Here is a 22928-nt window from a genome sequence, read left to right as displayed (position 1 = left end):
TGTAACTCACTCCTGCGTATCTGATATTCTATATATAAACCACCCTGAACCTCTCCATTAGATTCCAGTCTGTAACACACTCCCGGGTATCTGTTATTCTATATATAAACCACCCTGAACCCCTCGATTAGATTCCAGTCTGTAACTCACCCCCGGGTATCTGTTATTCTATATATAAACCACCCTGAACCCCTCGATTAGATTCCAGTCTGTAACTCACCCCCGGGTATCTGTTATTCTATATATAAACCACCCCGAACCCCTCGATTACAATGCCGTCTGCAACTCACTCCCGGGTATCTGGTACTCTAAATATAATGCTCCCAACCACCTCGATAAGACTCCAGTCTGTAACTAATCCCGGGTATCTGTTATTCCCTATATAAACCACCCCGAACCTCTCGATTAGATTCCAGTCTGTAACTCACTTCCAGGTATCTGTTATTCCCTATATAAACCACCCCGAACCCTTTGATTAGATTCCAGTCTGTAACTAATCCCGGGTATCTGTTATTCCCTATATAAACCACCCTGAACCCCTCGATTAGATTCCAGTCTGTAACTAATCCCGGGTATCTGTTATTCCCTATATAAACCACCCTGAACCCCTCGATAAGATTCCAGTCTGTAACTCACTCCCGGGTATCTGTTATTCTATATATAAACCATCCCGAACCCCTCGATTAGATTCCAGTCTGAAACTCACTCCTGGGTATCTGTTATTCTCTATATAAACCATCCCGAACCCCTCGATTAGATTCCAGCCTGTAACTCACTCCCTGGTATCTGTTATTCTATATATAAACCACCCCGAACCCCTCGATTAGATTCCAGTCTGTACCTCACTCCTGGGTATCTGTTATTCTATATATAAACCACCCAGAATCCCTCGATTAGATTCCAGTCTGTAACTCACTCCCGGGTGTCTGTTATTCTGTATATAAGCTACACTGAACCCCTCGATTAGATTCCAGTCTGTAACTCACTCCTGGGTATCTGTTATTCTATATATAAACCACCCAGAATTCCTCGATTAGATTCCTGTCTGTATCTCACTCCCGGGTATCTGTTATTCTATATATAAACCATCCCGAACCCCTCGATTAGATTCCAGTCTGTAACTCACTCCCGGGTATCTGTTATTCTATATATAAACCACACCGAGCCCCTCGATTAGATTCCAGTCTGTACCTCACTCCTGGGTATCTGTTATTCTATATATAAAACACCCCGAGCCCCTCGATTAGATTCTAGTCTGTACCTCACTCCTGGGTATCTGTTATTCTATATATAAACCACCCAGAATCCCTCGATTAGATTCCAGTCTGTACCTCACTCCCGGGTATCTGTTATTCTGTATATAAACTACCCTGAACCCCTCGATTAGATTCCAGTCTGTAACTCACTCCTGGGTATCTGTTATTCTATATATAAACCACCCTGAACCCCTCGATTAGATTCCAGTCTGTAACTCACTCCCGGGTATCTGTTATTCTATATATAAACCACCTAGAATCCCTCGATTAGATTCCAGTCTGTAACTCACTCCCGGGTATCTGTTTTTCTATATATAAACCACCCAGAATCCCTCGATTAGATTCCAGTCTGTAACTCACTCCCGGGTATCTGTTTTTCTATATATAAACCATCCCGAACCCCTCGATTAGATTCCAGTCTGTAACTCACTCCCGGGTATCTGTTATTCTATATATAAACCACCCCGAACCCCTCGATTAGATTCCAGTCTGTAACTCACTCCCGGGTATCTGTTTTTCTATATATAAACCACCCAGAATCCCTCGATTAGATTCCAGTCTGTAACTCACTCCCGGGTATCTGTTTTTCTATATATAAACCACCCCGAACCCCTCGATTAGATTCCAGTCTGTAACTCACTCCCTGGTATCTGTTATTCTATATATAAACCACCCTGAACCCCTCGATTAGATTCCAGTCTGTAACTCACCCCCGGGTATCTGTTATTCTATATATAAACCACCCCGAACCCCTCGATTAGATTCCAGACTGTAACTCACTCCCGGGTATCTGTTATTCTATATATAAACCACCCCGAACCCCTCGATTACAATGCCGTCTGCAACTCACTCCCGGGTATCTGGTACTCTAAATATAATGCTCCCAACCCCCTCGATAAGATTCCAGTCTGTAACTAATCCCGGGTATCTGTTATTCCCTATATAAACCACCCCGAACCTCTCGATTAGATTCCAGTCTGTAACTCACTTCCAGGTATCTGTTATTCTAAATATAAAGCACCCGACCCCCTCGATAAGATTCCAGTCTGTAACTCACTCCCGGGTATCTGTTATTCTATATATAAACCATCCCGAACCCCTCGATTAGATTCCAGTCTGTAACTCACTCCTGGGTATCTGTTATTCTCTATATAAACCATCCCGAACCCCTCGATTAGATTCCAGCCTGTAACTCACTCCCTGGTATCTGTTATTCTATATATAAACCACCCCGAACCCCTCGATTAGATTCCAGTCTGTACCTCACTCCTGGGTATCTGTTATTCTATATATAAACCACCCAGAATCCCTCGATTAGATTCCAGTCTGTAACTCACTCCCGGGTGTCTGTTATTCTGTATATAAACTACACTGAACCCCTCGATTAGATTCCAGTCTGTAACTCACTCCTGGGTATCTGTTATTCTATATATAAACCACCCAGAATCCCTCGATTAGATTCCAGTCTGTATCTCACTCCCGGGTATCTGTTATTCTATATATAAACCACCCCGTACCCCTCGATTAGATTCCAGTCTGTAACTCACTCCCGGGTATCTGTTATTCTATATATAAACCACCCCGAGCCCCTCGATTAGATTCCAGTCTGTAACTCACTCCTGGGTATCTGTTATTCTATATATAAACCACCCAGAATCCCTCGATTAGATTCCAGTCTGTATCTCACTCCCGGGTATCTGTTATTCTATATGTAAACCCCCCGAACACCTCGATTAGATTCCAGTCTGTAACTCACTCCCGGGGATCTGTTATTCTATATATAAACCACACCGAGCCCCTCGATTAGATTCCAGTCTGTACCTCACTCCTGGGTATCTGTTATTCTATATATAAAACACCCCGAGCCCCTCGATTATATTCTAGTCTGTACCTCACTCCTGGGTATCTGTTATTCTATATATAAACCACCCAGAATCCCTCGATTAGATTCCAGTCTGTAATTCACTCCCGGGTATCTGTTATTCTATATATAAACCACCCCGAACCCCTCGATTAGATTCCAGTCTGTACCTCACTCCCGGGTATCTGTTATTCTGTATATAAACTACCCTGAACCCCTCGATTAGATTCCAGTCTGTAACTCACTCCTGGGTATCTGTTATTCTATATATAAACCACCCTGAACCCCTCGATTAGATTCCAGTCTGTAACTCACTCCCGGGTATCTGTTAATCTATATATAAACCACCTAGAATCCCTCGATTAGATTCCAGTCTGTAACTCACTCCCGGGTATCTGTTTTTCTATATATAAACCACCCAGAATCCCTCGATTAGATTCCAGTCTGTAACTCACTCCCGGGTATCTGTTTTTCTATATATAAACCATCCCGAACCCCTCGATTAGATTCCAGTCTGTAACTCACTCCCGGGTATCTGTTATTCTATATATAAACCACCCCGAACCCCTCGATTAGATTCCAGTCTGTAACTCACTCCCGGGTATCTGTTTTATATAAACCACCCAGAATCCCTCGATTAGATTCCAGTCTGTAACTCACTCCCGGGTATCTGTTTTTCTATATATAAACCACCCCGAACCCCTCGATTAGATTCCAGTCTGTAACTCACTCCCTGGTATCTGTTATTCTATATATAAACCACCCTGAACCCCTCGATTAGATTCCAGTCTGTAACTCACTCCCGGGTATCTGCTATTCTATATATAAACCAACCCGAACCCCTCGATTAGATTCCAGTCTGTAACTCACTCCCGGGTATCTGTTATTCTATATATAAACCAACACGAACCCCTCGATTAGATTCCAGTCTGTAACTCACTCCCGGGTATCTGTTATTCTATATGTAAACCACCCGAACCCCTCTATTAGATTCCAGTCTGTAACTCACTCCCGGGTATCTGTTATTCTATATATAAACCATCCCGAACCCCTCTATTAGATTCCAGTCTGTAACTCACTCCCGGGTATCTGTTATTCTATATATAAACCACCCTGAACCCCTCGATTAGATTCCAATCTGTAACTCACTCCCGGGAATCTGTTATTCTATATATAAACCACCCCGAACCCCTCGATTAGATTCCAGTCTGTAACTCACTCCCGGGTATCTGTAAACCACCCTGAACCCCTCGATTAGATTCCAGTCTGTAACTCATTCCCGGGTATCTGTTATTCTATATATAAACCACCCCGAACCTCTTTATTAGATTCCAGTCTGTAACTCACTCCCAGGTATCTGTTATTCTATATATAAACCAGCCTGAACCCCTCGATTAGATTCCAGTCTGTAACTCATTTCCGGGTATCTGTTATTCTATATATAAACCACCCTGAACCCCTCGATTAGATTCCAGTCCGTCACTCACTCCCGGGTATCTGTTATTCTATATATAAACCACCCTGAACCCCTCGATTAGATTCCAGTCTGTAACTCACTCCCGGGTATCTGTTATTCTATATATAAACAACTCCGAACCCCTTGATTAGATTCCAGTCTGTAACTCACTCCCGGGTATCTGTTATTCTATATATAAACCACCCCGAACCCCTCGATTAGATTCCAGTCTGTAACTCACTCCCAGGTATCTGTTATTCTATATATAAACTAGCCTGAACCCCTCGATTAGATTCCAGTCTGTAACTCACTCCCGGGTATCTGTAAACCACCCTGAACCCCTCGATTAGATTCCAGTCTGTAACTCATTCCCGGGTATCTGTTATTCTATATATAAACCACCCCAAACCTCTTGATTAGATTCCAGTCTGTAACTCACTCCCAGGTATCTGTTATTCTATATATAAACCAGCCTGAACCCCTCGATTAGATTCCAATCTGTAACTCATTCCCGGGTATCTGTAAACCACCCTGAACCCCTCGATTAGATTCCAGTCTGTAACTCATTTCCGGGTATCTGTTATTCTATATATAAACCACCCTGAACCCCTCGATTAGATTCCAGTCCGTCACTCACTCCCGGGTATCTGTTATTCTATATATAAACTACCCTGAACCCCTCGATTAGATTCCAGTCTGTAACTCACTCCCGGGTATCTGTTATTCTATATATAAACCACCCCGAGCCCCTCGATTAGATTCCAGTCTGTAACTCATTCCCGGGTATCTGTTATTCTATACATAAACCATCCCAAACCCCTCGATTAGATTCCAGTCTGTAACTCACTCCCGGGCATCTGTTATTCCATAGATTACATTCAAAGCCCTCCCACCTATTGACATATAACTGACCATGTGTTTGTCTATTGCCCAGCTGTTATTAAATTCTCTATTTCTGTTTGGGAGATGCTCATGTGTCTCTTGTTCATAAAACTCTTGTTGGAGTTTAGAAGAATGAGAGGCGACCTTATTGAGACATATCGGATTCTCAGGGGGTTTGACAGGGTCGATGCTGAGAGGCTGTTTCCTCTTCTGGGAGAGTTTAGGACCAGAGAGCACAATCTCAGAGTGAGGGGTCGTCCATTTAACACAGAGATGAGGAGAAATTTCTTCTCTCAGAGGACAGTGAGACATGGTATTCTTTACCGCAGAGAGCTGTAGAGGCCGGGCCGTTACCGCAGAGAGCTGTAGGGGCCGGGCCGTTACCGCAGAGTGCTGTAGGGGCCGGGCCGTTACCGCAGAGAGCTGTAGGGGCCGGGTCGTTACCGCAGAGAGCTGTAGGGGCCGGGCCGTTACCGCAGAGTGCTGTAGGGGCCGGGCCGTTACCGCAGAGAGCTGTAGGGGCCGGGCCGTTACCGCAGAGAGCTGTAGGGGCCGGGCCGTTACCGCAGAGAGCTGTAGGGGCCGGGCCGTTACCGCAGAGAGCTGTAGGGGCCGGGCCGTTACCGCAGAGAGCTGTAGGGGCCGGGCCGTTACCGCAGAGAGCTGTAGAAGCCGGGCCGTTACCCCAGAGAGCTGTAGGGGCCGGGCCGTTACCGCAGAGAGCTGTAGGGGCCGGGCCGTTACCGCAGAGAGCTGTAGGGGCCGGGCCGTTACCGCAGAGAGCTGTAGGGGCTGGGTCGTTACCGCAGAGAGCTGTAGGGGCCGGGACGTTAAGTATGTTCAAGGTTGAGAGATAGATTTTTAATCAGAGAGTGGTTGATGAATGTAGGAATTTCAGAGATTTGGATTATGTGTATTTGCTACAGTAAGGGTTAAAAATCTGCGTTAGTGCGTGCGACTGCTGTAGTCATGCTGTTTAAAATCCAGGTTTGAAAGAGCGCTCGGCTTTTTTGAGCCAGATGTGTAATGAAAGCATTGTGAAACAATGGATTAATGGACTTGTGTTTATATGAAGAGGGTCGCTGGGGAGTAGATAATTAGAAACATTAGCCGGAATTCGCTAGTTATTGTGAATCACCTTTCCCGCCAGCGTGTAGTTACAATGGGAACTCCCATTGCCAAGCGGGAGGCGGACAGCGCACCATGGAGAACCCAGCGCACTGTGTTCTGCTCAGTGTGATGATGTCGTTAATGGGAGGAGCCCGTGGCTGAAGCTGGCGGGTGTGAAGGTTGTCAGAATTTAGTTTGTGTCTGGAAGGGGAGCTGAGACGGTTTCTGGAGAATACAGCAGATCTCTGTCTTTAAGCAGCTGGAAAGATCTCTCTTTCTCAAAGTGGAGTGTCTGAGACATCTCTGTACAGCAAGTGATCCTGAGTCTGCTAACTGTATTTAAAAGTGGATTGGGATCTGAGATGGTCAGGCCACATTTGGAGTACTGTGTGCAGTTCTGGTTGCCTCATTTTAGGAAGGATGTGGAAGCTTTGGAAAAGGTGCAAAGGAGATTTACCAGGATGTTGCCTGGAATGGAGAGTAGGTCATACGAGGAAAGGTTGAGGGTGCTAGGCCTTTTCTCATCAGAACGGAGAAGGATGAGGGGCGACTTGATAGAGGTTTATAAGATGATCAGGGGAATAGATAGAGTAGACAGTCAGAGACTTTTTCCCCAGGTGGAACAAACCATTACAAGGGGACATAAATTAAGGTGAATGGTGGTAGATATAGGGGGGGGTGTCAGAGGTAGGTTCTTTACCCAGAGAGTAGTGGGGGCATGGAATGCACTGCCTGTGGAAGTAGTTGAGTCGGAAACGTTGGGGACGTTCAAGCGGTTATTGGATAGGTACATGGATTACGGTAGAATGATGGAGTGTAGATTAACTTCTTCTTAATCTAGGACAAAAGTTTGGCACAACATTGTGGGCCGAAGGGCCTGTTCTGTGCTGTATTTTTCTATGTTCTATGTTGTTTGAGTGAGAGTAAAGATAGCAGTTAAGGGTTATTGTGTCACTGTATTGATTAGCAATGTTTAAGGGATGATTCTAATTGTAATTTCTGGTGTGATGTTAAAGATATTGGGATAATTGGGATAAAGATACTGTGTTGGTAATAATGTTTGTTTTAATAAACCAAGTCCCTATTTCGTTGTGAAATCACTCCCGGAGCGAGGAATCCTTTCCTCGCAGTCTGACAACATTAAATAGAATTTGGGGTTTCTGTCCTGTTTGCGTGCCGACGTTGGGGTCGGGTCTGGGACCTGATTAATGGTTATGGGATGTGGCACAGTGCTTAACACTGCTGCCTACGGCGCTGAGGTCCCAGGTTCGATCCCGGCTCTGGGTCACTGTCCGTGTGGAGTTTGTACATTCTCCCCGTGTTTGCGTGGGTTTCGCCCCCACAACACAAAGATGTGCAGGTTAGGTGGATTGGCCACGCTAAATTGCCCCTTAATTGGAAAAAAAAAATAATAAGGTACTCGAAATTTAAAAGAAAAATTAATGGTTCTGGGGAAAAGGCGGGAAAGTAGAATTGAAGATTACATCAGATCGGCTATGATCTTAGTAAATGGCAGAGCAGACTTGATGGGCCGAATGGCCTATTTCTGCTCCTCCATCCTATTGTCTTATTCTTCAGATGCTGTTACTTTGCTGATCTCATGACCGTCCTTTGCTTAACTTTTAGTTTAAAACCAACTATGCCATGAGAACGGTGAAGCCAATCGCTGTGGAGAATGAAACCATCAAATCGGGCTCAGTGATCGACAACGTTTCACAGGCCATGAATCTTCTTTGGGCACGACCGAAGAGGTGATCCCAGTACCAGGTGCCGTCAATGCGGTCAATGCCCTTGGCCTTGTCGTATTCTCAATGGGCTTTGGGCTTGTGATTGGAAACATGAAAGAAGAAGGCCTAGCTCTCCGTGATTTCTTCAACTGCCTCAATGAAGCCATTATGCAGTTGGTCTCTGTCATCATGTGGTATGAAGTTTAAAGTTAAATGTAAATATATGCCTCGCTTGGAGCTTTATTATAGATCTGTGTGCAGATCTGTGTAGTCTGTGTGTGTCGATCTGTGTAGCCTGTGTGTGTGCAGATCTGTGTAGCCTGTGTGTGCGCAGATCTGTGTAGCCTGTGTGTGTGCAGATCTGTGTAGCCTGTGTGTGTGAAGATCTGTGTAGCCTGCGTGTGTGAAGATCTGTGTAGCCTGTGTGTGTGAAGATCTGTGTAGCCTGTGTGTGTGCAGATCTGTGTAGCCTGTGTGTGCGCAGATCTGTGTAGCCTGTGAGTGTGAAGATCTGTGTGGCATGTGTGTGTGTGCAGATCTGTGTAGCCTGTGTGTGTGCCGATCTGTGTAGCCTGTGTGTGTGAAGATCTGTGTGGCATGTGTGTGTGCAGATCTGTGTAGCCTGTGTGTGTGCAGATCTGTGTAGCCTGTGTGTGTGCAGATCTGTGTAGCCTGTGTGTGTGCAGATCTGTGTAGCCTGTGTGTGTGCAGATCTGTGTAGCCTGCATGTGCGCAGTTCTGTGTAGCCTGTGTGTGCGCAGATCTGTGTAGCCTGTGTGTGTGAAGATCTGTGTAGCCTGTGTGTGTGCAGATCTGTGTAGCCTGTGTGTGTGCAGATCTGTGTAGCCTGTGTGTGCGCAGATCTGTGTAGCCTGTGTGTGCGCAGATCTGTGTAGCCTGTGTGTGTGCAGATCTGTGTAGTCTGTGTGTGCGCAGATCTGTGTAGCCTGTGTGTGTGCAGATCTGTGTAGCCTGTGTGTGTGCAGATCTGTGTAGCCTGTGTGTGTGCAGATCTGTGTCGCCTGTGTGTGTGCAGATCTGTGTAGTCTGTGTGCGCAGATCTGTGTAGCCTGTGTGTGTGCAGATCTGTGTAGCCTGTGTGTGTGTGCAGATCTGTGTAGTCTGTGTGTGCGCAGATCTGTGTAGCCTGTGTGTGCGCAGATCTGTGTAGCCTGTGTGTGTGCAGATCTGTGTAGCCTGTGTGTGTGTGCAGATCTGTGTAGTCTGTGTGTGCGCAGATCTGTGTAGCCTGTGTGTGTGTGCAGATCTGTGTAGCCTGTGTGTGTGCAGATCTGTGTCGCCTGTGTGTGTGCAGATCTGTGTAGTCTGTATGCGCAGATCTGTGTAGCCTGTGTGTGTGCAGATCTGTGTAGCCTGTGTGTGTGTGAAGATCTGTGTAGCCTGTGTGTGTGCAGATCTGTGTCGCCTGTGTGTGTGCAGATCTGTGTGTGCGCAGATCTGTGTAGCCTGTGTGTGTGCAGATCTGTGTAGCCTGTGTGTGTGTGTGCAGATCTGTGTAGTCTGTGTGTGTGCAGATCTGTGTAGCCTGTGTGTGTGTGCAGATCTGTGTAGCCTGTGTGTGTGCAGATCTGTGTAGCCTGTGTGTGTGCAGATCTGTGTAGCCTGTGTGTGCGCAGGTCTGTGTGGCCTGTGTGTGTGCAGATCTGTGTAGCCTGTGTGTGTGTGCAGATCTGTGCAGCCTGTGTGTGCAGATCTGTGTAGCCTGTGTGTGTGCAGATCTGTGTAGCCTGTGTGTGTGCTGATCTGTGTAGCCTGTGTGTGTGCTGATCTGTGTAGCCTGTGTGTGTGCAGATCTGTGTAGCCTGTGTGTGCGCAGGTCTGTGTGGCCTGTGTGTGTGTCGATCTGTGTAACCTGTGTGTGTGTGCAGATCTGTGTAGCCTGTGTGTGTGCAGATCTGTGTAGCCTGTGTGTGTGCAGATCTGTGTAGTCTGTGTGTGTGCAGATCTGTGTAGCCTGTGTGTGTGCAGATCTGTGTAGCCTGTGTGTGTGCAGATCTGTGTAGCCTGTGTGTGTGCAGATCTGTGTAGCCTGTGTGTGTGCAGATCTGTGTAGCCTGTGTGTGCGCAGGTCTGTGTGGCCTGTGTGTGTGCAGATCTGTGTAGCCTGTGTGTGTGTGTGCAGATCTGTGTAGCCTGTGTGTGCAGATCTGTGTAGCCTGTGTGTGTGCTGATCTGTGTAGCCTGTGTGTGCGCAGGTCTGTGTGGCCTGTGTGTGTGCAGATCTGTGTAGCCTGTGTGTGTGTGCAGATCTGTGTAGCCTGTGTGTGCAGATCTGTGTAGCCTGTGTGTGTGCAGATCTGTGTAGCCTGTGTGTGTGCAGATCTGTGTAGCCTGTGTGTGTGCAGATCTGTGTAGCCTGTGTGTGTGCAGATCTGTGTAGCCTGTGTGTGTGCAGATCTGTGTAGCCTGTGTGTGCGCAGATCTGTGTAGCCTGTGTGTGTGCAGATCTGTGTAGCCTGTGTGTGTGCAGATCTGTGTAGCCTGTGTGTGCGCAGATCTGTGTAGCCTGTGTGTGTGCAGATCTGTGTAGCCTGTGTGTGTGTGTGCAGATCTGTGTAGCCTGTGTGTGTGAAGATCTGTGTAGCCTGTGTGTGCGCAGATCTGTGTAGCCTGTGTGTGTGCAGATCTGTGTAGCCTGTGTGTGTGTGTGCAGATCTGTGTAGCCTGTGTGTGTGTGTGCAGATCTGTGTAGCCTGTGTGTGTGTGTGCAGATCTGTGTAGCCTGTGTGTGTGAAGATCTGTGTAGCCTGTGTGTGTGAAGATCTGTGTAGCCTGTGTGTGTGCAGGTCTGTGTAGCCTGTGTGTGTGCAGATCTGTGTAGCCTGTGTGTGCTGATCTGTGTAGCCTGTGTGTGCTGATCTGTGTAGCCACCAGACAGAGCAAGAGAGCGAGGCAGGTAGTGCAGGGATCTCCTGTGGCCATTTCCCTGCAGAACAGATATCCCGCTTTGGATACTGTTGAGGGGAATGGCCTCTCAGGGGAAAACAGCAACAGCCAAACTCATGGCACCCTGATTGGTTCTGCTGCAGAGGGGAGGGGGTTATAAGTGTGACCGTGCAATAGTTAAAGGGGATTCGATTGTCAGGGAAATAGGCAGGCTTTTCTGTGGCCGCAAACGAGACTCCAGGATGGCATGTTTCAAAGAAAAGAGAAGAAAAGTACAGCCTGGGAACAGGCCCTTCGGCCCTCCAAGCCTGTGCCGACCATGATGCCCTAACTTAAAACAAACCCTTCTGCCCTCACTCGGTCCGTATCCCTCTATTTCCTCCCTATTCATGGACCCATCCAGATGCCTCTTAAATGTTGCTAATGTTCCTGCTTCCATCACATCCTCTGGCAGCGCGTTCCAGGCATCTACCACTCTCTCTGTGAAAAACCTTCCCCACACATCTCCCTAAAACTTTCCCCCTAACTTTGAATCTTGTAATTGACACTTCCACCCTGGGAAACAGCCTGTCCACCCTGTCTGTGCCTCTCATAATTTTGTAGACGTTTATCAGGTCTCCCCATAGCCTTTCCAGTGAAAACTGTCATAATGTACACCAGCATATCATGGTGCAGACACACACACTGATTGACACACAGTCAGACCAATCAACACACACAACACCGCAGCCAATCACCAGTTAGAGCACATTTACTATAAAGACAGAGGGCATCAGTTTTCCCTCTCATTCGGGATGCAGCCTGTCAGAAGGACAGAGCTCACAGCTTACAGCACCGATCCTTCACCATGTGCTGAGTGCATAGACTGGTTAGGACAGGAATAGGTCTTTAGTTTAATCTAACATAGTGTCGACCCACAGTGAAAGTATATTCAACAGTTTCTAGCTTAATAAAATAGTATTGTACTATTTCAAGTGTTGGTAGCCTGTATGTGTTACAGCTGAGGTAAACGCAGTCTCCACAGATCCAGATTACCCACCACATCAAAAACAATCCAAGTTTATTCAACCTCTCCTCATTTAAAAAAAAAAATACGGCCCAACGTAGGTTTTGTACAGCTGCAACATGATTCCCCTACTCCTGTACTCAATGCCCCGGCTGATGAAGGCAACCATGCCATCTGCCTTCTTAATCACCTCGGCCACCTGTGTTGCCACTTTTAGGGAACTGTGGACCTGCACGCCCAGATCCCTCTGTATGTTAATGTTCCTGAGGGTTCTGCGTTCACACACCTATCCCTGGCCTCAACATCCGCCATGTCCTTCTCCCTGGTGAATACCGATACAAGGTACTCATTAAGGATTTCACCCACTTCCTGAGATTCCACACATTCCCTCCCTCCATTGTCCTTGCGTGGGCCTAATCTGTCTCTTGCTACCCTCTTGCTCCTAATATATGCATAAAATGCCTTAGGATTCTCCTTAATTGTGTTTGCTGAAGACATTTCATGGCCCTTTTGCCCTCCTTATTCCAAGTTTAAGTTCCTTCCTACTTTCATTGTACCCTCAAGAGCTTTGTGAGTTTTTAGATGCCTGCGCCTATCATCTGCTTCCTTTTGACTAAGTTTACAATTTCCCTTGTCACATGGTTCCTGAATCCTGCCATTTCTATCCTTCATTTTTACGGGGACTTGCCTGTCCCGCACTTCAATCAACTGGCCTTTAAAAGCCTCCCACATGTCAGACATGGATTTGCCCTCAAATAGCCGCTCCCAATCCACAATTCCCAGTTCCTGTCTAATTTGGATGTAATTGGCCCTCGTCCAATTAAACATCCTCACCCACGGGCCTTCTCCCTGACTACCCGAAATCTGATGGAATTCTGGTCGCTAAGCCCAAGATGATCCCCCACTGAAACACCAATCACCTGGCCTGGCACATTCCCCAATACCAAGGCTAGTATGGCCCCCACCCTGGCCTGGCCTGGCCTGGCCCATTCCCCAATACCAAGGCTAGTATGGCCCCCTCCCTGGTCTGGCCCATTCCCCAATACCAAGGCTAGTATGGTCCCCTCCCTGGTCTGGCCCATTCCCCAATACCAAGGCTAGTATGGCCCCCTCCCTGGCCTGGCCTGGCCCATTCCCCAATACCAAGGCTAGTATGGCCCCCTCCCTGGCCTTGCCCATTCCCCAATACCAAGGCTAGTATGGCCCCCTCCCTGGCCTAAGCCATTCCCCAATACCAAGGCTAATATGGCCCCCTCCCTGGCCTGGCCCATTCCCCAATACCAAGGCTAGTATGGTCCCCTCCCTGGTCTGGCCCATTCCCCAATACCAAGGCTAGTATTGTCCCCCCCCTGGCCTTGCCCATTCCCCAATACCAAGGCTAGTATGGCCCCCTCCCTAGCCTGGCCTGGCCCATTCCCCAATACCAAGGCTAGTATGGCCCCCTCCCTAGCCTGGCCTGGCCCATTCCCCAATACCAAGGCTAGTATGGCCCCCTCCCTGGCCTGGCCCATTCCCCAATACCAAGGCTAGTATGGCCCCCTCCCTGGCCTAACCCATTCCCCAATACCAAGGCTAGTATGGCCCCCTCCCTGGCCTGGCCTTGCCCATTCCCCAATACCAAGGCTAGTATGGCCCCCTCCCTGGCCTAGCCTGGCCCATTCCCCAATACCAAGGCTAGTATGGCCCCCTCCCTGGCCTGGCCCATTCCCCAATACCAAGGCTAGTATGGCCCCCTCCCTGGCCTGGCCTGGCCCATTCCCCAATACCAAGGCTAGTATGGCCCCCTCCCTGGCCTGGCCTGGCCCATTCCCCAATACCAAGGCTAGTATGGCCCCCTCCCTGGCCTGGCCTGGCCCATTCCCCAATACCAAGGCTAGTATGGTCCCCTCCCTGGCCTGGCCTGGCCCATTCCCCAATACCAAGGCTAGTATGGCCCCCTCCCTGGCCTGGCCCATTCCCCAATACCAAGGCTAGTATGGCCCCCTCCCTGGTTGGATTGCCAACATACTGGATCAAAAAGCCCTCCTGGACACATGTAACAAATTGCTCTCCATCCGAGCCCCTGGCTGTAAGGCATTCCCAGTCAATATGGGGGAAGTTAAAGTCGCCCATCATAACTACTCTGCTTTTTCCACGCTTTTCAGTATCTGACTACACAACTGCTCCTCTGTCTCCCGTGGGCTGTTTCTCGGGTCAAGGATGTCTTGGAGAAGATACAGGACATTCTGGAAGGGGGAGGATGAGCAGCCAGTGGTCGTGGTACACATCGGTACAAACAACATGACTGAAAACAAGGGATGAGGTCCTAAAAGCAGAATATAGGGAGTTAGGAAGAAAGTTAAGAAATCGGACTATTGCCACTGCCACCTGCTGGTCAGAGTACAAATGACAGGATGTATCAGATGAATATGTAGCGGAAGGGATGGTGTCAGGGGGAGGGTTTCAGATTCCTGGGGCATTGGGACTGGTTCCTGGGAAGGTGAGACCTGTACAAACTGGACGGGTTACACCTGGGCAGGACCGAGACTGATGTCCTTGGGGGGCTATTTGCTGGAGTGGTTGGGGAATGTTTAAGCTAATATGGCAGCGGGATGGGAACCTACGCAAGGAGTCAGCGGAGGAGGAAATAAGGACAAAAACAAAAGACAGAAAGGGGAATAAGTAAAGTGATAGGTGGAGAATCCAAGAGACAGATTCAAACAGGGCCACAGGGAAAATATTGGGAGTGGGACTAGTAAAGTTAAAAAGACAAGCTTCAAGGCTTTGTGCCTTAATGTGCGGAGCATTCACAGGAAAGTGGATGAACTAATCACATAAATACGCGGAAATGGGTGTGATATAATTGGGATTACGGAGACATGGCTGCAGGGTGACCAGGGATGGGAACTGAATGTCCCAGGGTTCTCAGTATTTAGGAAAGACAGGCAGAAAGGAAAAAGTGGTGGCGTGGCACTGCTGGTTAAAGAGGAAATTAACACAATAGTGAGAAAGGATATTAGCTCTGACAATGTGGAATCTGTATGGGTAGAGTTGAGAAATACCAAGGGGCAAAAACATTAGTGGGTGTCACTTATAGACCCCCAAACTGATGATGTTGGGAATGGCATTAAACTGGAAATTAGAGATGCATGTGATTTAAATCTGTATATAGATTGGGAAAATCAAATTAGCCACAATACCGTAGAAGAGGAATTCCTGGAGTGTATACGGGATGGTTTTCTGGATCAATACGTTGAGGAACCAACTAGAGAACAGGCCACCCTAGAAATGAGAACAAAATCATTGGCGATCGAGTTGTGTGAGACTCCTTGGGAATGAGTGATCATAATATCATGGATATCATAGAATTTGCAGTGCAGTGCAGAAGGAGGCCATTCGGCCCATCGAGTCTGCACCATAGAACATAGAACATAGAACACTACAGCGCAGTACGGGCCCTTCGGCCCTCGATGTTGCGCCGACCTGTGAAACCATCTAAAGCCTATCTGACCTACACTATTCCATTTTCATCCATATGTCTATCCAGTGACCACTTAAATGCCCTTAAAGTTGGCGAGTCTACTACTGTTGCAGGCAGGGCGTTCCACACCCCTACTACTCTCTGAGTAAAGAAACTGCCTCTGACATCTGTCCTATATCTCTCACCCCTCAATTTAAAGCTATGTCCCCTCGTGTTGGTCATCACCATCCGAGGAAAAAGACTCTCACTGTCCACCCTATCTAACCCTCTGACTATCTTATATGTCTCTATTAAGTCACCTCTCAGCCTTCTCCTCTCTAACGAAAACAACCTCAATTCCCTGAGCCTTTCCTCGTAAGACCTTCCCTCCATACCAGGCAACATCCTAGTAAATCTCCTCTGAACCCTTTCCAAAGCTTCCACATCCTTCCTATAATGTGGTGACCAGAACTGCACGCAGTACTCCAGGTGTGGCCGCACCAGAGTTATGTACAGCTGCAGCATGACCCTGTGGTTCCGAAACTCAATCCCCCCTCTTGGAAAGAGCACCCTACCCAAGGTCAACACCGCCACCTTATCCCCATAACCCAGTAACCCCACCCAACACTAAGGGCAATTTTGGACACTAAGGGCAATTTATCATGGCCAATCTACCTAACCTGCACATCTTTGGACTGTGGGAGGAAACCGGAGCACCCGGAGGAATCCCACGCAGACACGGGGAGGATGTGCAGACTCCACACAGACAGTGACCCAGCCGGGAATCGAACCTGGGACCCTGGAGCTGTGAAGCAATTGTGCTAACCACAATGCTACCGTGATAGAATCATAGAATCTACGGCATGGAGACAGGCCATTTGGCCCAAACTGGTCCATGCTAACCAAAAAGCCCCAACCTTGGGTGCATTCACCCTGTCCATGCCTCTCATGATCTTATCCACCTCTACAAGGTCACCCCTCAGTCTCCTACACCCCAAAGGAAAATGTCCCAGCCTGTCCAATCCCCCCCTGTAAATCAGTCCCTGTCCCAGCCTGTCCAATCCCTCCCTGTAACTCAGTCCCTGTCCCAGCCTGTCCAATCCCTCCCTGTAACTCAGTCCCTGTGTCCCAGCCTGTCCAATCCCTCCCTGTAACTCAGTCCCTGTCCCAGCCTGTCCAATCCCTCCCTGTAACTCAGTCCCTGTGTCCCAGCCTGTCCAATCCCTCCCTGTAACTCAGTCCCTGTCCCAGCCTGTCCAATCCCTCCCTGTAACTCAGTCCCTGTGTCCCAGCCTGTCCAATCCCCCCCTGTAACTCAGTCCCTGTCCCAGCCTGTCCAATCCCTCCCTGTAACTCAGTCCCTGTGTCCCAGCCTGTCCAATCCCTCCCTGTAACTCAGTCCCTGTGTCCCAGCCTGTCCAATCCCCCCCTGTAACTCAGTCCCTGTCCCAGCCTGTCCAATCCCTCCCTGTAACTCAGTCCCTGTCCCAGCCTGTCCAATCCCTCCCTGTAACTCAGTCCCTGTCCCAGCCTGTCCAATCCCTCCCTGTAACTCAGTCCCTGTGTCCCAGCCTGTCCCATCCCTCCCTGTAACTCAGTCCCTGTGTCCCAGCCTGTCCAATCCCTCCCTGTAACTCAGTCCCTGTCCCAGCCTGTCCATCCCTCCCTGTAACTCAGTCCCTGTGTCCCAACCTGTCCAATCCCTCCCTGTAACTCAGTCCCTGTCCCAGTCTGTCCAATCCCTCCCTGTAACTCAGTCCCTGTCCCAGCCTGTCCAATCCCTCCCTGTAACTCAGTCCCTGTGTCCCAGCCTGTCCAATCCCTCCCTGTAACTCAGTCCCTGTCCCAGCCTGTCCAATCCCTCCCTGTAACTCAGTCCCTGTGTCCCAGCCTGTCCAATCCCTCCCTGTAACTCAGTCCCTGTCCCAGCCTGTCCAATCCCTCCCTGTAACTCAGTCCCTGTCCCAGCCTGTCCAATCCCTCTCTGTAACTCAGTCCCTGTGTCCCAGCCTGTCCCATCCCTCCCTGTAACTCAGTCCCTGTGTCCCAGCCTGTCCCATCCCTCCCTGTAACTCAGTCCCTGTGTCCCAGCCTGTCCAATCCCTCCCTGTAACTCAGTCCCTGTCCCAGCCTGTCCAATCCCTCCCTGTAACTCAGTCCCTGTGTCCCAACCTGTCCAATCCCTCCCTGTAACTCAGTCCCTGTGTCCCAGCCTGTCCAATCCCTCCCTGTAACTCAGTCCCTGTGTCCCAGCCTGTCCAATCCCTCCCTGTAACTCAGTCCCTGTCCCAGCCTGTCCAATCCCTCCCTGTAACTCAGTCCCTGTGTCCCAGCCTGTCCAATCCCTCCCTGTAACTCAGTCCCTGTCCCAGCCTGTCCAATCCCTCCCTGTAACTCAGTCCCTGTGTCCCAGCCTGTCCAATCCCTTCCTGTAACTCAGTCCCTGTCCCAGCCTGTCCAATCCCTCCCTGTAACTCAGTCCCTGTCCCAGCCTGTCCAATCCCTCCCTGTAACTCAGTCCCTGTGTCCCAGCCTGTCCAATCCCTCCCTGTAACTCAGTCCCTGTGTCCCAGCTGTGGTGATCGTAGATTGACCAGATACAAAAACAACAGAGCAAACACGAGCGGGAGAGCTATAAATACACTGGGACAGGATGTACAATTTTCTTTAACGATGTTCAGAAAATATGTTAAGAGAAAAAGGGGGATGTGGTGATCACAAGTTAACCAGATGCAACACAACTGAGCGACCACTAGAGGGAGCACGGGAGAGCCATATAAATAGATCAGGACAGGAAGTGAGGACACACTCTTCACAGCAGGGGGGCTGGTAAGCAGGACACACAGCAAGCAAAGCTGGTAGTTAGCACTGGAAGGTAGTTCTAGGTCGAGCTCTGGAAACTGAACGAACCCACAATAAAGCATCTTCTCCACACTTGAGACTGCGAGCTTTATTAAGACACGAGGAACAACACACCAGCCTGTCCAATCCCTCCCTGTAACTCAGTCCCTGTGTCCCAGCCTGTCCAATCCCTCCCTGTAACTCAGTCCCTGTCCCAGCCTGTCCAATCCCTCCCTGTAACTCAGTCCCTGTCCCAGCCTGTCCCATCCCTCCCTGTAACTCAGTCCCTGTGTCCCAGCCTGTCCAATCCCTCCCTGTAACTCAGTCCCTGTCCCAGCCTGTCCAATCCCTCCCTGTAACTCAGTCCCTGTCCCAGCCTGTCCAATCCCTCCCTGTAACACAGTCCCTGTCCCAGCCTGTCCAATCCCTTCCTGTAACTCAGTCCCTGTCCCATCCTGTCCAATCCCTCCCTGTAACTCAGTCCCTGTCCCAGCCTGTCCAATCCCTCCCTGTAACTCAGTCCCTGTGTCCCAGCCTGTCCAATCCCTCCCTGTAACTCAGTCCCTGTGTCCCAGCCTGTCCACTCTCTCCCTGTAACTCAGTCCCTGTGTCCCAGCCTGTCCAATCCCTCCCTGTAACTCAGTCCCTGTGTCCCAGCCTGTCCCATCCCTCCCTGTAACTCAGTCCCTGTGTCCCAGCCTGTCCAATCCCTCCCTGTAACTCAGTCCCTGTGTCCCAGCCTGTCCAATCCCTCCCTGTAACTCAGTCCCTGTCCCAGTCTGTCCAATCCCTCCCTGTAACTCAGTCCCTGTGTCCCAACCTGTCCAATCCCTCCCTGTAACTCAGTCCCTGTGTCCGAGCCTGTCCAATCCCTCCCTGTAACTCAGTCCCTGTGTCCCAGCCTGTCCAATCCCTCCCTGTAACTCAGTCCCTGTCCCAGCCTGTCCAATCCCTCCCTGTAACTCAGTCCCTGTGTCCCAGCCTGTCCAATCTCTCCCTGTAACTCAGTCCCTGTCCCAGCCTGTCCACTCTCTCCCTGTAACTCAGTCCCTGTGTCCCAGCCTGTCCAATCCCTCCCTGTAACTCAGTCCCTGTGTCCCAGCCTGTCCCATCCCTCCCTGTAACTCAGTCCCTGTGTCCCAGCCTGTCCAATCCCTCCCTGTAACTCAGTCCCTGTGTCCCAGCCTGTCCAATCCCTCCCTGTAACTCAGTCCCTGTCCAATCCCTCCCTGTAACTCAGTCCCTGTCCCAGCCTGTCCAATCCCCCCCCCCCCCCTGTAACTCAGCCCCCGTCCCAGCCTGTCCAATCCCTCCCTGTAACTCAGTCCCTGTGTCCCAGCCTGTCCAATCCCTCCCTGTAACTCAGTCCCTGTCCAATCCCTCCCTGTAAATCAGTCCCTGTCCCAGCCTGTCCAATCCCTCCCTGTAACTCAGTCCCTGTCCCAGCCTGTCCAATCCCTCCCTGTAACTCAGTCCCTGTGTACCAGCCTGTCCAATCCCTCCCTGTAACTCAGTCCCTGTGTCCCAGTCTGTCCAATCTCTCCCTGTAACTCAGTCCCTGTCCCAGCCTGTCCAATCTCTCCCTGTAACTCAGTCCCTGTCCCAGCCTGTCCAATCCCTCCCTGTAACTCAGTCCCTGTGTCCCAGCCTGTCCAATCCCTCCCTGTAACTCAGTCCCTGTGTCCCAGCCTGTCCAATCCCTCCCTGTAACTCAGTCCCTGTGTCCCAGCCTGTCCAATCCCTCCCTGTAACTCAGTCCCTGTGTCCCAACCTGTCCAATCCCTCCCTGTAACTCAGTCCCTGTCCCAGCCTGTCCCATCCCTCCCTGTAACTCAGTCCCTGTGTCCCAGCCTGTCCCATCCCTCCCTGTAACTCAGTCCCTGTGTCCCAGCCTGTCCAATCCCTCCCTGTAACTCAGTCCCTGTCCCAGCCTGTCCAATCCCTCCCTGTAACTCAGTCCCTGTGTCCCAGCCTGTCCAATCCCTCCCTGTAACTCAGTCCCTGTGTCCCAGCCTGTCCAATCCCTCCCTGTAACTCAGTCCCTGTGTCCCAGCCTGTCCAATCCCTCCCTGTAACTCAGTCCCTATGTCCCAGCCTGTCCAATCCCTCCCTGTAACTCAGTCCCTGTCCCAGCCTGTCCAATCCCTCCCTGTAACTCAGTCCCTGTCCCAGCCTGTCCAATCCCTCCCTGTAACTCAGTCCCTGTCCCAGCCTGTCCAATCTCTCCCTGTAACTCAGTCCCTGTCCAAGCCTGTCCAATCCCTCCCTGTAACTCAGTCCCTGTCCCAGCCTGTCCAATCCCTCCCTGTAACTCAGTCCCTGTGTCCCAGCCTGTCCAATCCCTCCCTGTAACTCAGTCCCTGTGTCCCAGCCTGTCCAATCCCTCCCTGTAACTCAGTCCCTGTGTCCCAGCCTGTCCAATCCCTCCCTGTAACTCAGTCCCTGTGTCCCAACCTGTCCAATCCCTCCCTGTAACTCAGTCCCTGTGTCCCAACCTGTCCAATCCCTCCCTGTAACTCAGTCCCTGTCCCAGCCTGTCCCATCCCTCCCTGTAACTCAGTCCCTGTGTCCCAGCCTGTCCCATCCCTCCCTGTAACTCAGTCCCTGTGTCCCAGCCTGTCCAATCCCTCCCTGTAACTCAGTCCCTGTCCCAGCCTGTCCAATCCCTCCCTGTAACTCAGTCCCTGTGTCCCAGCCTGTCCAATCCCTCCCTGTAACTCAGTCCCTGTGTCCCAGCCTGTCCAATCCCTCCCTGTAACTCAGTCCCTGTGTCCCAGCCTGTCCAATCCCTCCCTGTAACTCAGTCCCTATGTCCCAGCCTGTCCAATCCCTCCCTGTAACTCAGTCCCTGTCCCAGCCTGTCCAATCCCTCCCTGTAACTCAGTCCCTGTCCCAGCCTGTCCAATCCCTCCCTGTAACTCAGTCCCTGTCCCAGCCTGTCCAATCCCTCCCTGTAACTCAGTCCCTGTCCCAGCCTGTCCAATCCCTCCCTGTAACTCAGTCCCTGTGTCCCAGCCTGTCCAATCCCTCCCTGTAACTCAGTCCCTGTCCCAGCCTGTCCAATCCCTCCCTGTAACTCAGTCTCTGTGTCCCAGCCTGTCCAATCTCTCCCTGTAACTCAGTCCCTGTCCCAGCCTGTCCAATCCCTCCCTGTAACTCAGTCCCTGTCCCAGCCTGTCCAATCCCTCCCTGTAACTCAGTCCCTGTGTCCCAGCCTGTCCAATCCCTCCCTGTAACTCAGTCCCTGTGTCCCAGCCTGTCCAATCCCTCCCTGTAACTCAGTCCCTGTGTCCCAACCTGTCCAATCCCTCCCTGTAACTCAGTCCCTGTGTCCCAACCTGTCCAATCCCTCCCTGTAACTCAGTCCCTGTCCCAGCCTGTCCCATCCCTCCCTGTAACTCAGTCCCTGTGTCCCAGCCTGTCCCATCCCTCCCTGTAACTCAGTCCCTGTGTCCCAGCCTGTCCAATCCCTCCCTGTAACTCAGTCCCTGTCCCAGCCTGTCCAATCCCTCCCTGTAACTCAGTCCCTGTGTCCCAGCCTGTCCAATCCCTCCCTGTAACTCAGTCCCTGTGTCCCAGCCTGTCCAATCCCTCCCTGTAACTCAGTCCCTGTGTCCCAGCCTGTCCAATCCCTCCCTGTAACTCAGTCCCTATGTCCCAGCCTGTCCAATCCCTCCCTGTAACTCAGTCCCTGTCCCAGCCTGTCCAATCCCTCCCTGTAACTCAGTCCCTGTCCCAGCCTGTCCAATCCCTCCCTGTAACTCAGTCCCTGTCCCAGCCTGTCCAATCCCTCCCTGTAACTCAGTCCCTGTCCCAGCCTGTCCAATCCCTCCCTGTAACTCAGTCCCTGTGTCCCAGCCTGTCCAATCCCTCCCTGTAACTCAGTCCCTGTCCCAGCCTGTCCAATCCCTCCCTGTAACTCAGTCTCTGTGTCCCAGCCTGTCCAATCTCTCCCTGTAACTCAGTCCCTGTCCCAGCCTGTCCAATCCCTCCCTGTAACTCAGTCCCTGTCCCAGCCTGTCCAATCCCTCCCTGTAACTCAGTCCCTGTGTCCCAGCCTGTCCAATCCCTCCCTGTAACTCAGTCCCTGTGTCCCAGCCTGTCCAATCCCTCCCTGTAACTCAGTCCCTGTGTCCCAGCCTGTCCAATCCCTCCCTGTAACTCAGTCCCTGTCCCAGCCTGTCCAATCCTTCCCTGTAACTCAGTCCCTGTGTCCCAGCCTGTCCAATCCCTCCCTGTAACTCAGTCCCTGTCCCAGCCTGTCCAATCCCTCCCTGTAACTCAGTCCCTGTGTCCCAGCCTGTCCAATCCCTCCCTGTAACTCAGTCCGTGTCCCAGCCTGTCCAATCCCTCCCTGTAACACAGTCCCTGTGTCCCAGCCTGTCCAATCCCTCCCTGTAACTCAGTCCCTGTGTCCCAGCCTGTCCAATCCCTCCCTGTAAC

At 50.6% G+C, this 22928-nt stretch overlaps 1 protein-coding gene across 1 annotated transcript in view; it reads left to right on the top strand.

Annotated features, from left to right (window-relative positions):
• LOC119969962 (excitatory amino acid transporter 1-like) overlaps positions 1-22928 on the top strand; it is a 201027-nt gene that overhangs the window by 125654 nt on the left and 52445 nt on the right. Inside the window, 2 exon segments of the mRNA XM_038803929.1 lie at positions 8192-8297; positions 8300-8486. Of these exon segments, the coding sequence (XP_038659857.1) occupies positions 8192-8297; positions 8300-8486 (293 nt within the window).

The sequence above is a fragment of the Scyliorhinus canicula genome, chromosome 8, assembly GCF_902713615.1.
Source record: "Scyliorhinus canicula chromosome 8, sScyCan1.1, whole genome shotgun sequence".
Lineage (NCBI taxonomy): Eukaryota > Metazoa > Chordata > Chondrichthyes > Carcharhiniformes > Scyliorhinidae > Scyliorhinus > Scyliorhinus canicula.
Note: the sequence above shows the minus strand (reverse complement) of the source record. Positions and strands in the feature narration are given on the sequence as shown.